At 38.3% G+C, this 15,172-nt stretch overlaps 1 protein-coding gene across 4 annotated transcripts in view; it reads left to right on the top strand.

Annotated features, from left to right (window-relative positions):
- The window catches only part of DCLRE1C (DNA cross-link repair 1C), a 56,836-nt gene that overhangs the window by 35,125 nt on the left and 6,539 nt on the right, over window positions 1–15,172 (top strand). For 3 of the 4 annotated variants that reach the window (XM_037983347.2, XM_037983346.2, XM_073018741.1), the window contains one exon: window positions 10,196–14,853. In XM_037983347.2, coding sequence (XP_037839275.2) covers window positions 10,196–11,118 — 923 coding nt within the window. In that variant the 3' untranslated portion in view covers window positions 11,119–14,853. Of the gene's footprint in view, window positions 1–10,195; window positions 14,854–15,172 lie in introns of those variants that run through there. The other variant, XM_073018742.1, reaches the window with a different exon arrangement.

The raw sequence follows: 15,172 nt of genomic DNA, 5'->3' as shown, positions 1-15,172 counted from the left end.
TCTACATTTCTCTTCATGGAGAATCTAATTTTAAAACATTTAGATGACAATTCCAAGACTGATAAAGTAAGACTGGTGCCTGAAGAAAAGCACATTTGTTTTTGTTTCAACAATTAAAAGGTTTTAGAAAAACAGTTCCATTAATTTCAAATGTTAACTCTATTATGTAATGCATCCTCTAATCCTCAGAAATTTAGTTTAAAAAAAAAAACACAGCTTTCCTGAGGCATAACTGATAAAAACTGCACATTTAAGGCGCACAATTTGATAAATTTTTTTGTATATGCATACACTTGAGAAACCATGACTACAATTAAGATAATGAGATTATCACCAAGTTTTCTTATGCCCCTTTGTCATTCCCTCCTGTTCTCACCCATGCCAAGGCAGCCACTGATCTGCCTGCTGTCATTATAGTTTGCATGTTCTAGAGTTTCATAAAAATAGAATCATATAGTATGTCTGGGTTATTTTACTTAGCACATCAGAGATTCATTCATGTTGTTGTGTGTATCAGTAGTTCACTCTCTTTTATTGATGAGTAGTCGTCCACCTCAGGGATATACTACAAGTTGCTGATCCATTCACCTGTTGATGCACTTTTGGGTTGTTTCCAGTGTCTTTCTTATTATAAAGAAAGCTGCTATGAACATTCATGTGCAAACTTCTGTATGGACATAGGTTTTCACACCTAAGAATGGGTCATATGATAGCTCTATCTTTAAGAAACTGCCAAAATGTTTTCCAAAGTGGTTTGACCATTTCGTGTTCCCAGCAGAAGTGTATGAGAGTTCTGGTTGCTCCACATCATTGCCAGTACTTGGTATGGTTAGACTTTTTAATTTTAAATATCCTAATAGGTGTGCAGTGATAGCTCTTTGTGGTTTTAATGTGCATTTCTCTAATGACTAGCAAGGTTGTGTATCTTTTAAGGTGCCTATTTGCCATCCATGTATCTTACTGGTCAAGTGTCTATTCAAATCTGGACTCATTTTTAAATTGTTGGGTTTTGTTTTTGAGACAGAGTCTTGCTGTCACCCAGGCTGGCACTATCACAGCTCACTGCAACCTCAACCTCCCAAGTTCAAGTGATCCTCCCACCTCAGCCTCCCAAGTAGTACAGGCATATGCCACCATGCCTGGCTAATTTTTATATTTTTTGTAGAGATGGGATTTCACTATGTTGCCCAGGCTGGTCTCAGACTCCTGAGCTCAAGCAATCTGCATACCTTGGCCTCCTAAAGTGCTGGAATTACATGCGTGAGACACTGCACTCATCGTGTTACTAAGTTTGCCTACGTTTCTGGATACAAGTTTTTAAAAAAAATATATGAGGTGTATAGAAATATTTTCTTCTAGTCTGTAGGTAATGTTTTCAATCTTTTTAGCAGAGTATTTTGAAGAGCAGAAATTTTAAATTTTGATCAAGTGAATTTATTAAGTTTTACTTTTTTCTGTATCATATCTAAGAAATCTTTGATCCAAAGGCATATTTTCTCCTGTGTTTTCTGCTAGAAGTTGTCACAGTTTTAGGTTGTACATTTAGATCTGTGATTCATTTTTGTTTTTAAAAATATGGTTCAAATGTAGATCCAAGGTAATTTTTTTTGTGTGTGTGTGTGTATGGATATCCAAATGTTCCTAAACCATTTGCTGGAAACACTATCTTTATTCACTGAATTGCTTCAGCACTTTTGTTGAGTCAGTTTACAAATGTGGAGGTTTATTTCTGGATTCTCTGTTACGTTCCATAATCTCTATCTTGAAAACAATATCGCTTATCTCGATTACTGTAGCTTTGTAAATCTTGAAGTCAGATGATTTAAGTTCTCCAACTTTGTTCCTTTTTTCTTTTTTTTTTTTTTGAAATAAAGTCTCTCTCTGTTGCCAGGCTGGAGTGCAGTGGCACCATCTCGGCTCACTGCAACCTCTGCCTCCTACGTTCAAGTGATTCTCCTGCCTCAGCCTCCCGAGTAGCTGGGACTACAGGTGTGTGCCACCATGCCCAGCTGATTTTTGTATTTTAGTAGAGACGTGGTTTCACCATGCTGGCCAGGCTGGCCTCGATCTCTTGACCTCGTGATCCGCCCGCCTCAGCCTCCCAGAGTGCTGGGATTACAGGCGTGAGCCACCGTGCCCAGCCAGCTTTGTTCATTTTCAAAGTTTTCGTTATCCTAGGTCCTCTGCATTTCCATATGAATTTTAGAATCATATGCCAATTTGTACAAAAATGTCCCTCCTGAGGTTTTGATGAGGATTGTTTTAAATCTGTTGATCAATTTGGGAAGAATTGGCATCTTAACAATGTCGAATTTTTCAGATCCATGAACATGATATACCTCTCAATTTAAGTCTTCTCTAATTTCTCTCAGCAGTGTTTTATGATTTTCAGTGTACAGGTCTGTGTAAATGAATCCCCAGGTATTTCATTTTTGGGGATGCTGTTGCACATGGTATTATTTTTTAAGTTTCAATTCCTGATTGATTGTTGTTAGTATATAGAAATATAGGCTGAGTCTCCCTTAGTCAAAATGCTTGGGATCAGAAGTGTTTTGGATTTTGGACTTTTTTGAATTTTGGAACATTTGCATTTGCCTTTGATGGTTGGGCCTCTTTAATCAGAAAATCTAAAATGCTGCAATAAGGATTTCCTTTGTAGTTCAGGTGTCAAGACTTTTGGATTAGGGATATGCAACCTGTGCAACTGATTTTTGTATTTTGATCTTGTATCCTGCAACCTTTAATCTCACATATCGTTCTAGTGCCTTTTTTTGTAGATTCCATTGCATTTCCTACATAGATTTATCAATGTTATTTGTGTATATAGACAATTTTGCTTCTTCCTTTTCAGCCAGGATGTTTTTCTCTTTTTTGTCTAGACTACCACTACAATGTGAAACAAGTGGCAAAAGCAGGTGTCACTGCCTTGTTCCCCATCTCAAGGGGAAAGCATTCATTCTTTCACCATTAAGTATAAAGATAGGCTTTGTGTCAGGCAGAATTACTTCCTTTTTGTTCTTGGTAGGTGGATGGATATCAACAATGGATAATGGATTTTGTCTAACACTTTTTCTGTATTTATTGAGATGATCCTATTGTTTTTCTTTATACTCTGTTAATATGGTGACATACATTGATTTTTGAGTATTAAGCCAAACTTGCAGTTCTGTAATCCCTCTTAGTCTTGACATATTATCCTTAAGTATTATGGTAACAGTTTTCTCATTTACGTTCAGAAGGGCTATTGGTCTGAAGTATTGTCTTTTCTTTTCCTTGTAATTGTGTGGTTTTGGTATCAGGATACTGCTGGCCTCATTGTTGTGAGGTTTCTTTATTCTCAGTCTCTGGAAAAATTTTTCAAGGATTGGCATTTTATCTTTCTTCAATGACTGGTAGAATTTACCAGTGAAGCCATCTGGGTGGGACAGGAGTTTTCTTTGTGGGAAGGTTTTTTTTTTTTTTTTTTTTTTAACTACAAATGTGATTTAATAGGCATAGGACTATTCAGGTTATTTTTTTTCTTGAGTAAACTTTGGTAACTTGAATTTGTCGAAGAATCTGTCTTATCCATGTTGCTTAATTTTTTGGCATAAACTTGTTTTTAATATTATTTTAGTATCTGTAGAATCTACTGATATTAACCCTCTTACTCCTGATATTACTTTGTGTCTTCTCTCATTTTTTTCTTGATTAGTCTAGCTAGAAGTTTACCAGTTTTACTGATCTTCTCAAATAAGAAGTTTTGGTTTTATTTTCCTTTTTTTTTGGCAGGGTGTAGTTTCCTATTTCACTGAATTCCACTCTGATCTTTATTTCATCTGCTTATTTGGAATGTTATTTGCTCTTTATTTTTAAGTTTCTTAATACAGAAGCTGAGTTCGTTGAGACCTTATTTTCTAACGTAGGCATTTAGTGCTATACTTTTCCCTCTTCAGCAGCATCCCACAAATTTGTCTTTTCATTTTTATTCAAAACATTTTCTAATTTTTCCTTTGACACATGGGTTACTTAGAAATTTGTTACTAGTTTCTGAATTTTGGAGAACTTTCCAGAGATCATTCTGTTGTTATCTAATTTAATGTTATTGTGGTCAGAGAACATACTTTGTATGACTTTTTTTCTGAGACAGATTCTGTCGCCCAGGCTGGAATGCAGTGGCACGATCTTGGCTCATTCCAACCTCAGCCTCCCAGGTTCAAGTGATTCTCCTGTGTCAGCCTCCAAATAGCTGGATTTACAGGCCCGTGGTACCACACCTGGCTAATGTTTTGTATTTTTAGTAGAGATGGGGTTTTGTCATGTTGGCCAGGCTGGTCTTGAACGCCTGACCTCAGGTGATCCATCTGCCTCCCAAAGTGTTGGGATTATAGGCGTGAGCCACCACTCCTGGCTTTGTACTTTTATTGAGATTTATGGTCCAGAATATTTATGGACCATCAATCGTGGAGCAATTTACACATTAAACCTGGTAAATGTTTAATGTGTACTTTAAAGAAATGTATGTACTACTGTTGTTGGATGAAGTGTTCTATAAATGTCAATTAGGTTGACAGTGTTGTTCAGGTCTTCTACATTCTTGTTCTGTCAATTATTGCCAGAGGGGTGTTGAAATTTCCAGTTGTAATTGTGGACTTGCCTATTTTGCCTTGATTAGTTCTACTGGCATTTGCTTCATCTATTTGAGGCACTATTAATAGGTATACACAAGTTTAACATTGTTATATCCTCTTGAGGGATTGATACCTTTATCTTTAGGAAATGAGTCTATTCCCTGGTAATATTCTTAGTTCTACAATTTACTTTACCAGAGCCATTTGAATTTCTTCTCATTAGTATTGGCTTGATGTATCTTTTTCCAACTGTGCACTTTTAACTTGTCTTTATATTTAAAGTGGGTTTCTCGTAAGCAGTATGTTGTTTGATCTTGTTTTTATGGCCAATCTGGTAATTTCTGGCCTTTAACTGCAGTGCTTAGACCACTTAGTTTTATTGTACCCACTGATAAGGTCAGGTTTAAATTTATCCTCTTAGCTATTTGTTCTTTATTCTTTGGCCTTCTTTCGGATCAAGTAATTACTGATTGATTGTATTTAATCTGTTGTTGGCTTATTGGCTGTGTAACTCATTGATTTCTTATTTGAGTGGCTTCTAATGCAGTCATCCCTTAGTATCCTTGGGGGATTGGTAACCAGGACCCCCCTCGCCAAAGAGTACCAAAATCTGCATATGTTCAAGTCATATTAAATGGTGTTACATTTGCATATAACCTACACATATCCTCCCATATATTTGAAATCATCTCTAGAATACTTATACTTTAAATACAGTGTAAATGCTTGGTAAATAGTTATACTGTATCAATTTTTGTGTTTTGTATTTTAATTTTTGCTTTTTTCCAAATATGTTTGATCTGTGGTCAGTCAAATCCACAGATGTGGAACCTGTGGATACAAAGGACTGACTGTATACATCTTTAACGTATCTGAGTGAAAAGATAAATGATATATTATTCCAAGTATGGTATAGGAATGTTACAGCAGTATATTTCCATTCCTCTTCTCCCAGTCTGTGCTGTTATCGTCATACATTCTCCATCTATTATAAACTCCACAATACAAAATTATCTTTTAAGCTTTATTGAAGTATAACTAATATACCATAAATTCATCCTGTATAGGTGAACAATTCCACGACTGTTAGTATAACGGAATTGTACAATCATCTCCACTATCTAATTTTGGAACATTTTTATTACCCAAAAAAGAAACTTTGTCTGTTTCCAGTCACTCCCCATTACTATTCCCAGCCTTAGGCCACCACTAATCTAGAGTTTGTCTCTATAGATTTGTGTTTTCTGGACATTTCATATAAGATAACTCATACGGCTGGGCACAGTGGCTCACGCCTGTAATTGCAGCACTTTGGGAGGCCGAGGAGGGTGGATCATGAGGTCAGAGAGATCGAAACCATCCTGGGTAACACGGTGAAACCCCGTCTCTACTAAAAACACAAAAAATTAGCCAAGTGTGGTGGCAGGCGCCTGTAGTCCCAGCTACTCAGGAGGCTGAGGCAGAATGGTGTGAACCCAGGAGGCGGACCTCGCAGTGAGATCACGCCACTGCACTCCAGTGTGGCTGACAGAGCTAGACTCCATCTCAAAAAAAAAAAAAAAAAGCATACACCATGTGCTATTTTGTGCCTGGCTTTTACTTAGCATGTTTTCAAGGTACATCTATACTGTGGCATGTATCAGTACTTCATACCTTTTTATTGCCAACCAGTATTCAATTGTACAGGCATATGACATTTTGTTTATCCACTCACCAGTTGATGGACATCTGGGTTGCTTCCCCTTTTTAAATAATAATGCTATGAAAATTTGTGTACAAGTCTTTACGTATCTTTCTCTCGGGTTTTATTTCTTGTAGGGGGTAGAATTTTGGAGTCATAGTTTGCTTGGGCTGCCCTAACAAAATAATACATACTAGGTAGCTTAAGCAGGAGGCCAGGCATGGTGGCTCACGCCTGTAATCCCAGCACTTGGAGAGGCCACGGCAGATGGATCACCTGAGATCACGAGTTCAAGACCAGCCTGGCCAACATGGTGAAAACCTGTCTCTGCTTAAAAAAATAAAAAATAAAAATAAAAATAATTAAAAAAATAAGTTAGGCCAGGCGCAGTGGCTCGAGACGCCTATAATCCCAGCACTTTGGGAGGCTGAGGTGGGCAGATCATGAGGTCAGGAATTTGAGACCAGCCTGGCCACTATGTTGAAACCCCATCTCTACCAAAATTACAAAACTTAGGCATGGTGGCACGCACCTGTAGTCCCAGCTACTCAGGAGGCTGAGGCAGAAGAATCGCTTGAACCCTGGAGGTGGAGGTTACAGTGAGCCGAGATTGTGCCACGGCACTCCAGCCTGGGCAACAGAGCACGACTCTGTCTCCAAAAAAAAAAAAAAAAATTAGCTGTTCATGATGCTGAGTGCCTATAATCCCGGCTACTTGGGAGGCTCAGGCAGGAGAATTGCTTGAACCCAGGAGGCAGACGTTACAGTGAGCCAAGATTACACCACTGCACTGCAGCCTGGGTGACAAGAGCGAAACTCCATGAGAGAAAACCACAGGTAGTATTTCTCACAGTTTTGAAGGCTGGAAGATGAAGGTGTTGGCAAGGCAGGTTTCATTCTGAGGCCTCTTCTCTTGGATTACAGGTGGCTGCCATCTCTTTTGTGCTCACATGGCCTTTTCGCAGTGCATGCCCGTGGGGTGGCTGGGAGAGCATACATGCGAGCTGAAGTATCTTTTAAGGATACTAATCTTATCAGATCAAAGCGCCAGCCTTATGACGGTTTAACCTTAATGATTTCCTTAGAGGTCCATCTCCAGGTAACAGCCACACTGGCTTTAGGGCTTCCACATATGATTTTTGACAGGAAACATTCAGTTCATAACATATGTCAATCTGTTTTAACACTTCAAGGAACTGCCAAACAGTTCCAAACTGAATACATTTTACATTCCCTCCAGCAATATGTAAAGATTCCAGTTTCTTCACATACTAGCTAAGACTTGTTTTTGAGTATAGCTGTCCTAGTGTGTGTACGGTGGTACCCTGCAGTTTTGATTTGCATTTCTCTAATGACTAATGTCGAGCTTTTTTTCATGTGCTTATAGGCCATTTATGTAACTTTTTTGGTGAAATGTCTATTCCTATCTTTTGCCCCTATTTCAACTGGATTATTGACCTTCGTATTGAGTTTTAACAGTTAAATAGTCTGGTATCAGTCCTTTATCTAATATGATTAGGAAATATTTTCTCTCAGACTTGTCTTTTCACCTTCTTGATGGTGTCTTGAAGTGTAAAGATTTTAAGTCGAATTTGCCTTTTTTTTTCTTTTATTGCTTATGCTTTGGTATCATATCTAAGAAACTACTGTTTGATCCAAGATCATGAAAATTGACTCCCATGGTCAATTTCACGGTCAGTTTTGATTGTATTTTCCTGCTTCTTGAATTTCTGATAATTTGTTTTTGAATGCCGTACATTCTGAATTTTACCTTTTTAGGTCCTGCATAATTTTGGATTTCTAAAATCATTCTTGAGCTTTGTTCTGGCATGTGGTTAGCATGTTTATAGTTTGATCTTTTCATGTCTTTTACCTTTGTTATGCAGGACCAGAGTAGCATTTAGTGTATAGTTAATTTTCCCCACTACTGAGGCAAGGCTCTTCTTGGTTCTTTTACAAATGCCCATGGATCATGAGGTTTTCCACTCTGGCTGTTGGGACCAGGACCAGGCACTGTTCCTGGCACAGTGAGTTCTGGGCACTTTCGTTTTGTTTGAGTGATTCGTTGCCTGTCTTCTGGTAGTTTCCTGACAAGCACATGCTGCTCAGTACACTTAACACTTGGTAGGGACTCCTCTGCAGCTTTTCAGAGTTTCTGTGCAGCACTCTCCTCTCTGGTCTTCTGCTCTGTAAATTCCAGGTACCTTGATTTCTTCAACGTTCCAGTTCCATCTCAATTCAGGGATATCCATGGGCTCTAACCAGATGTTCCCTCCCTGAATGGAATCTGTTACGAAGCAGTGAGTCAGGCAATCAAAGGACTCATCTGTGTCTTGTTTCTCACATGTCATTGTCCTTAATTGCTCAATGTCCATTTTGAGAGGTAGTCTGATTTTTAGTTATTTCAAGTGGGAGGTTAAATCTAGTCTCTGTTACTCTATCTTACCTGGAAGCAAAAGTCCTTTCTTCCTTTAATCTTTTGTGCCTTTTATGCATCTACCCAATCCACACTTGTTTTTGATAAATGTTTTTTGGGATCAGGCACAGTCACTGATTTGGAATGCAGAACAGTTCAACTTAGAGATCATACAAAAATATTTCATAAAAAGGTAATTTGGGGCCAGGCAAAGTGGCTCATGCCTCTAATTCCAGCACTTTGGGAGGCTGAGGTGGATTTCTTCAGTGAGTGCAGGAGTTCAAGACCAGCCTGGGCAACAAGGGGAAACACTGTCTCTAAAAAAAAATTAGCTGGGCATGGGGGTGGATCTCCTGAGCCTGGGAGGTCAAGGTTGAACTGTGATTGTGTGAAACATAAAAAACAACTTTGGCATAGTAGTGAGGGACCTAAAACATACATTTAATCTTTAGCTTAAAATCTATATCCTATAGTCTAGGATGATTCCAAATATAGTCATTAGATACCTTAGTGACCTTAAGCCCTAAGATCAGTTACAAGTCATAACATTGGACTTTAAGAATGAGGTTGGGTCCTATGTATTGGCACACCCTTTTCTCTGGGCCTAGCTTCACACTGGGAAGGTGGGAGCTGGATGATGGTCTCTATGGTCCATTATATTAGTGTCTTAAAAATGCAGTGTTTAGCCACATCATTTAAGTGGATTATTATAAAACCAGATTCAGCAGTAGAACACGAAGTTGCCATACACAGTAGTTTCAGATGCATTTAATTTCCTTCCTAGGCTAGATACCGTTAGAGGACAGAAAATATTTGTTTTTCCAAGTAAGGCTTTTTTCATTTTAAGAACATTTGTTGACACAGCATGCTTAATTTTGAATTTTAAGTTCTTGACACATGATTATTCAGTATTTTGCTTTAAAGTTGATTTAACCTGTCGCAACTTTGTGCATAAAGCATGTCAATAAGATGCTCATAAAAGAGAAAAACCTTAATAAAAAGCCATTTAATTTTCCCATGACTATCTCTTTGATGATCTTCTGCCAATACCTTTAAGGCACAACCCACTGAGCATCTACTATTTGCAGAGCACACAGGCTTTGCAAACCTGGCTGATGAACAGAAATCAGCTGTAGAACTTAATACAAAAATCAAATTATTTGGTCCTGTCTTTTAGGGATTCAGTAGGTCTGGAATGAGATACAGAAACCTGTGTGGTTTTTATTTTTTAAAGTTTTGCATATGATTGTAATGATCAGCCAGGCTTATATATAGAGCAGAGTGACTGCTCTATATTGTCCACTGATAGTCTGGCATTATAAAAAATTGAAGGATGGTAATTAAATTATTCAGTGTATCCCAAGAATATCTTTTCCCTTTGAAGAAGAGTGGCCTCCCTATTCCTTGCAATTCCAAGAATTAAAAGTGTAGGTACAAATTGGCTCCCTTTGCCTTGTTTCCTATAAACCTGTTTTGTTTGTCCCACAGAGGAGGAAGATGACTATCTCTTTGATGATCCTCTGCCAATACCTTTAAGGCACAAACTTCCATACCAGGAAACTTTTCAACCTGAGGTATTTTCAATGACTGCAGTATCAGAAAAGCAGCCCGAAAAACTGAGACAAACTCCAGGATGCTGCAGAACAGAGAGTACGCAGAGCTCTCATTTCACAAACTTTGTAGATTGTGAAGAATCCAACAGTGAAAGTGAAGAAGAATTAGGAATCCCAGCTTCACTGCAAGGAGATCTGGGCTCTGTACTTCACCAGCAAAAGGCTGATGGGGATGTACCCCAGTGGGAAGTATTCTTTAAAAGAAATGATGAAATCACAGATGAGAACTTGGAAAACTTCCCTTCCTCCATAGAGGCAGGGGGATCTCAGTCACCGAAGCTTTTCAGTGACTCTGATGGAGAATCAACTCACATCTCCTCCCAGAATTCTTCCCAGTCAACACACATAACAGAACAAGGAAGTCAAGGCTGGGACAGCCAATCTGATACTGTTTTGTTATCCTCCCAAGAGAGAAACAGTGGGGATATTACTTCCTTGGGCAAAGGTGACTACAGACCAACAATCAAAGAGAATATTCCTTCCTCTCTAATGGAACAAAATGTAATTTGCCCAAAGGATACTTGTTCTGATTTGAAAAGCAGAGTTCAAGATGTAACAACAGTTCCTAGTACTAGAGAACCAATTACTCTAAGCAGTGAGAAACATATACCTGAGGAAAAAAGTTTGCTAAATCTTAGCACAAATGTGGATTCCCAGAGCTCTTCTGATTTTGAAGTTCCCTCAACTCCAGAAGCTGAGTTACCTAAACGAGAGGATTTACAATATTTATATGAGAAGCTGGCAACTGGTGAGAGTGTAGCAGTCAAAAAAAGAAAATGCTCACTCTTAGATATCTAAGAATTCAAAGTGCTTCAACCTAGAGCAACCACTAAAAAACCTGCAGAGAGATGACAGTCAATATTACAATAGAGAAAATATTATACTTAAAAATGTTCAAATAACCTGGTTTGGTGTGGTGGCTCACACCTGTAATCCCAGCACTTTGAGGTGGGCAATCGCTTGAGCTCAGGAGTTCGAGACCAGCCTGGCCAACAGTGAGATGTGTCTCTACTTACAAAAAAAAAAAAAAAAGCCAGGCGTGATGCTGGGCCACTCTGGAGGCTGAGGTGAGACGATCACTTGAGCCCAGGAGATTGAGGATGCAGTGAACCGTGACTGTGCCACTGTACCTCCAGTCGACTGGGTGACAGAGCAAGACCCTGTTGGGGGAAAAAAAAAAACGCAAGGCACAGTGGCTCATGCCTGTAATCTCAGCTTCTCAGGAGGCTCAGGCAGGAGAATCACTTGAACACAGGAGGTGGTGGTTCAGTGAGCTGAGATTGTGCCATTGCACTCCAGGCTAGGCAACAAGAGCAAAACTCTATCTCAAAAAAAAAAAAATGGTAGAACTAAACCCATACATCTCAATGATTATACTAAATGTAAATGGTCTAAGCACATCAATGACAAGAGACATGGGGAAGAAAACCAACATAACCCGATGATCTGCTGTCTATAAAGAAAGTCAATTCAAGTGATAGATAGGTTAAAAGGATGGAAAAAAAAACCATGTACACGATTAAAGATGGAGTCGTTATACAGACAGTTTCCTAATGATAAAAGGTCTAGTTCACCAAGAAGACAAAATAATCCTAAATGTATATGCACCTAACAGCTCCAAAAATTTATGAAGCTAAAACAGCTGAAAAGAGACAAACTAATGCACAATTACAGTTAGGGATTAACATCCCTCCTTAGAACTAGTATATATACATTAATCAGTAAGAATATAGAACTGAAAATCATAAGCTGACTGGATTAAATTGACATTTATAGAACACTCCACCCCAAAACAGCAGAATATATCTCCTGAAGTACACATGGAACATTCAGCATGATAGATCATATCTTTGATCATAAACATGCTTGATTTAAATTGACAAACTTGGATCTATTACGATAAACTGATGGCTGTAGACAAAATCAGCACCTTATTTATCCCCAAAGATATTAAACCACTTAACCTTGATGTGACTATGGTGGCAAAATTAGAAGTGGACAATTAGGATATAAAAGAAAATGCTCAAGAATTAAATGGCAGCCAGGCACAGTAACTCATACCTGCAATCCCAGTACTTTGGGAGGCTCAGGGCAATTGCTTGAGCTCAGGGTTTTTAGTCCAGCCTGGGCAACACAGGGAGACCCTGTCTCTACAAAATGTTAGCCAGGCATGGTGGTAAGCACCTGCAGTCCTAGCTATTTGAAAGGCTTAGGTGGCAGCATAGATTGAGCCCAGGAGGTTGAAACTGCAGTGAGCTGATTGTGCCCAGCCTGGGCAACAAAGCAAGACCCCATCTCCAGAAAAATAAATAAAAAAACCTCTGTGTTATTCATTCTCAAAATCCATCAATGTGTTAGGCCTTTATGTTACGCATGAGGATTTTTAACAAGTTTTAACAAATATTCATGAACACTTTGTTATTCTGACATTTCACAGATTATGGAAGCAAAAGCAGAGACATCACTTAAAACAATTTGCAGGCCAGTTAAACACTTGATTATCATGATGCTGCATGGCAATCAGACCAAAAAGTATTGGATCCACCTGACTAATTAGGGTAACAAGACTCAGAGTATCGACGTAACCATACACACTTGTATATATTCGCTGATAACTAAAACAGTTTTAACAGTGTACCTTGTGATCCAAAGTGGGTGTTCAAAAAATGCCTATAAACATTCCTCTGAGTATATTCCTGGTATTTTATAATCACATTAATATTATATACTGTTACATTTATGTGAGAGTCTGCCATTATAAATGCTGGCTGAATGAATTGGGCTAAGGGCTAAGACAACTACAAGAGACGTGGTCAAGAAACAGAGTGATTACCAGAAATCGTATTTGGTGCTCACTCTGATCATGCTCGTAAGTTTTTTACAGACTATATATGAACTCCTTTAATTTTCACAACCTCCCTTTGAGGTAGATACATTTCTAATCCCCATGTACAAATGAGGAGACAAAGGCACAGAGGTTAGGTCACATAGCTATGAGGCACAGGCAGAATTCAAACACAGGCAGTTTGGCTTCAGAGACCATGCTCTTAACTGCTATGTTCTGATGTCTCTCCAAAAGAGTATAAACATGGGCAGGGTTAATTGTAGCAGCTACTTGGTTTTTACTTCAAGAATCATAAATTACAAGAGGAAACATGAAGTTTTCATTTTTTGAGATGGAGTCTCGCTCTGTCACTCAGGCTGGAGTGCAGTGGCCCTATCAGCTCACTGCAACCTCAGCCTCCCAGGTTCAAGTGATTTTCCTGCCTCAGCCTCCCAAGTAGCGGGGATTACAGATGCGTGCCACCACACCTGGCTAATTTTTGTATTTTCAGTAGAGACAGGGTTTCACCATATTGGTCAGATTGGTTTTGAACTCCTGACCTCTGGTGATCCACCCGCCTGAGCCTCCCGAAGTGCTGGGATTACAGGTGTGAGCTACCATGTCCAGCTGAAACATGAAGTTTCAAAATGCCAAAATATATCACAGAAGACACTCAGCAGCCAGCCACATTTATCTTGGAGAGGAGTTCCAGGACTTAAATGTTTAAAGAGTATAAACTAATTTTTTTAAAAGACTGCCTGAAGCTGAAGATTAAATACTTTAAAAAGTTCACTGGGTGATCTTGGCATGTTGACATTATCTTACCAGTCTAAGTTTGTTACCTTACACCAACCTGACAGGTTCATTAGAAGCACATGAATACATATAAAAGGCATAAAAGACTTGGTTAACGAATATCAGCTCTGAGTTCCAAAATTCCTTTGCATTTCCAGGCAGTACTTACCGTAGTATGTTTACGCACCTGGTGAGTGATAATGCTCAAAAACTTCTGAAGTATTCATCCACATTATGCTAGCGAAATGTCAAATTGTCCTTTAATACTCAAATGCATGAACCATAACTCCTTGGCCTTTTGGCCAAGATCAAGTGTAGTATCAAATCCTGATAAGCTATCTTAAAAGGAAAGTAACATTTCAAGGAATTGAATATAAATCTTTGGTTAATTTTGTTAGCACACAGTGAGGAATACATCAGTATTTCTCTGCCCCTTTTATAGTCTTACTGGAAATGACTGTAAAACAGAAACAAAGCTAAGCCATGGTAAATAGAACATTAAATGCCCAACCTAATTTATTTTGCTAAGAGAAATTGATGAACTAAAAGAGAAATAAGTATTGTCTACATTTTAGATATGGGGGAAAAAACCCTGAGATTATTAATTATGTATCACAATACTCTTATGTAGGTCCTGAAAATGATGGTATCAATATAATATGTAGAGTGGATTTATGTTTTAAACTGGATTACCTTTGATAGTTGTCTTACACTGAAAAATTCTGACGTCTTCAGGAAACCAATGATGAATAGCTAAATGTTGACTTAAAATAGTTAAACCCCTTAATAACATCCTTTAGTTTCTATTATTTCACTGCTTAAGTTCAGCATCTGAATAAAAAAGGTAACATAAGTAGTACTTAAGATCCCAAAGGCCCATTACATTCTATTAATAAAGACAAAACAAAACTACATGTTTACTGAAAATAGTCTTTTTTCTTTGCTTTCCAGTTTTACACTTTTGTTAAACACAAAAAAGTGGACAAGATCAAATAACTAGATGGTAAAACACTGATTTTTAAAAAATCACATCTTTAAACCCATGAGAATCACAATTCAAAGTATGGCCACTGGGGGCAACCTGTAAACCTGTGACCCTTTCTTAACACTGACACTAACACTATGTGACTGATTTTTCATAAAACACAAATGCCATTAAAGTATTTTGTCTTGACACATTCTGCGGAAAAAAAAAAACAAAAAAAACCAAAGCAAAAAAACAAAAATTTTTTT

The sequence above is a fragment of the Chlorocebus sabaeus genome, chromosome 9 (assembly GCF_047675955.1).
Source record: "Chlorocebus sabaeus isolate Y175 chromosome 9, mChlSab1.0.hap1, whole genome shotgun sequence".
NCBI lineage: Eukaryota > Metazoa > Chordata > Mammalia > Primates > Cercopithecidae > Chlorocebus > Chlorocebus sabaeus.
The sequence above is the reverse complement of the archived record's forward strand: the minus strand, read 5'-3'. Positions and strand labels throughout refer to the sequence as shown.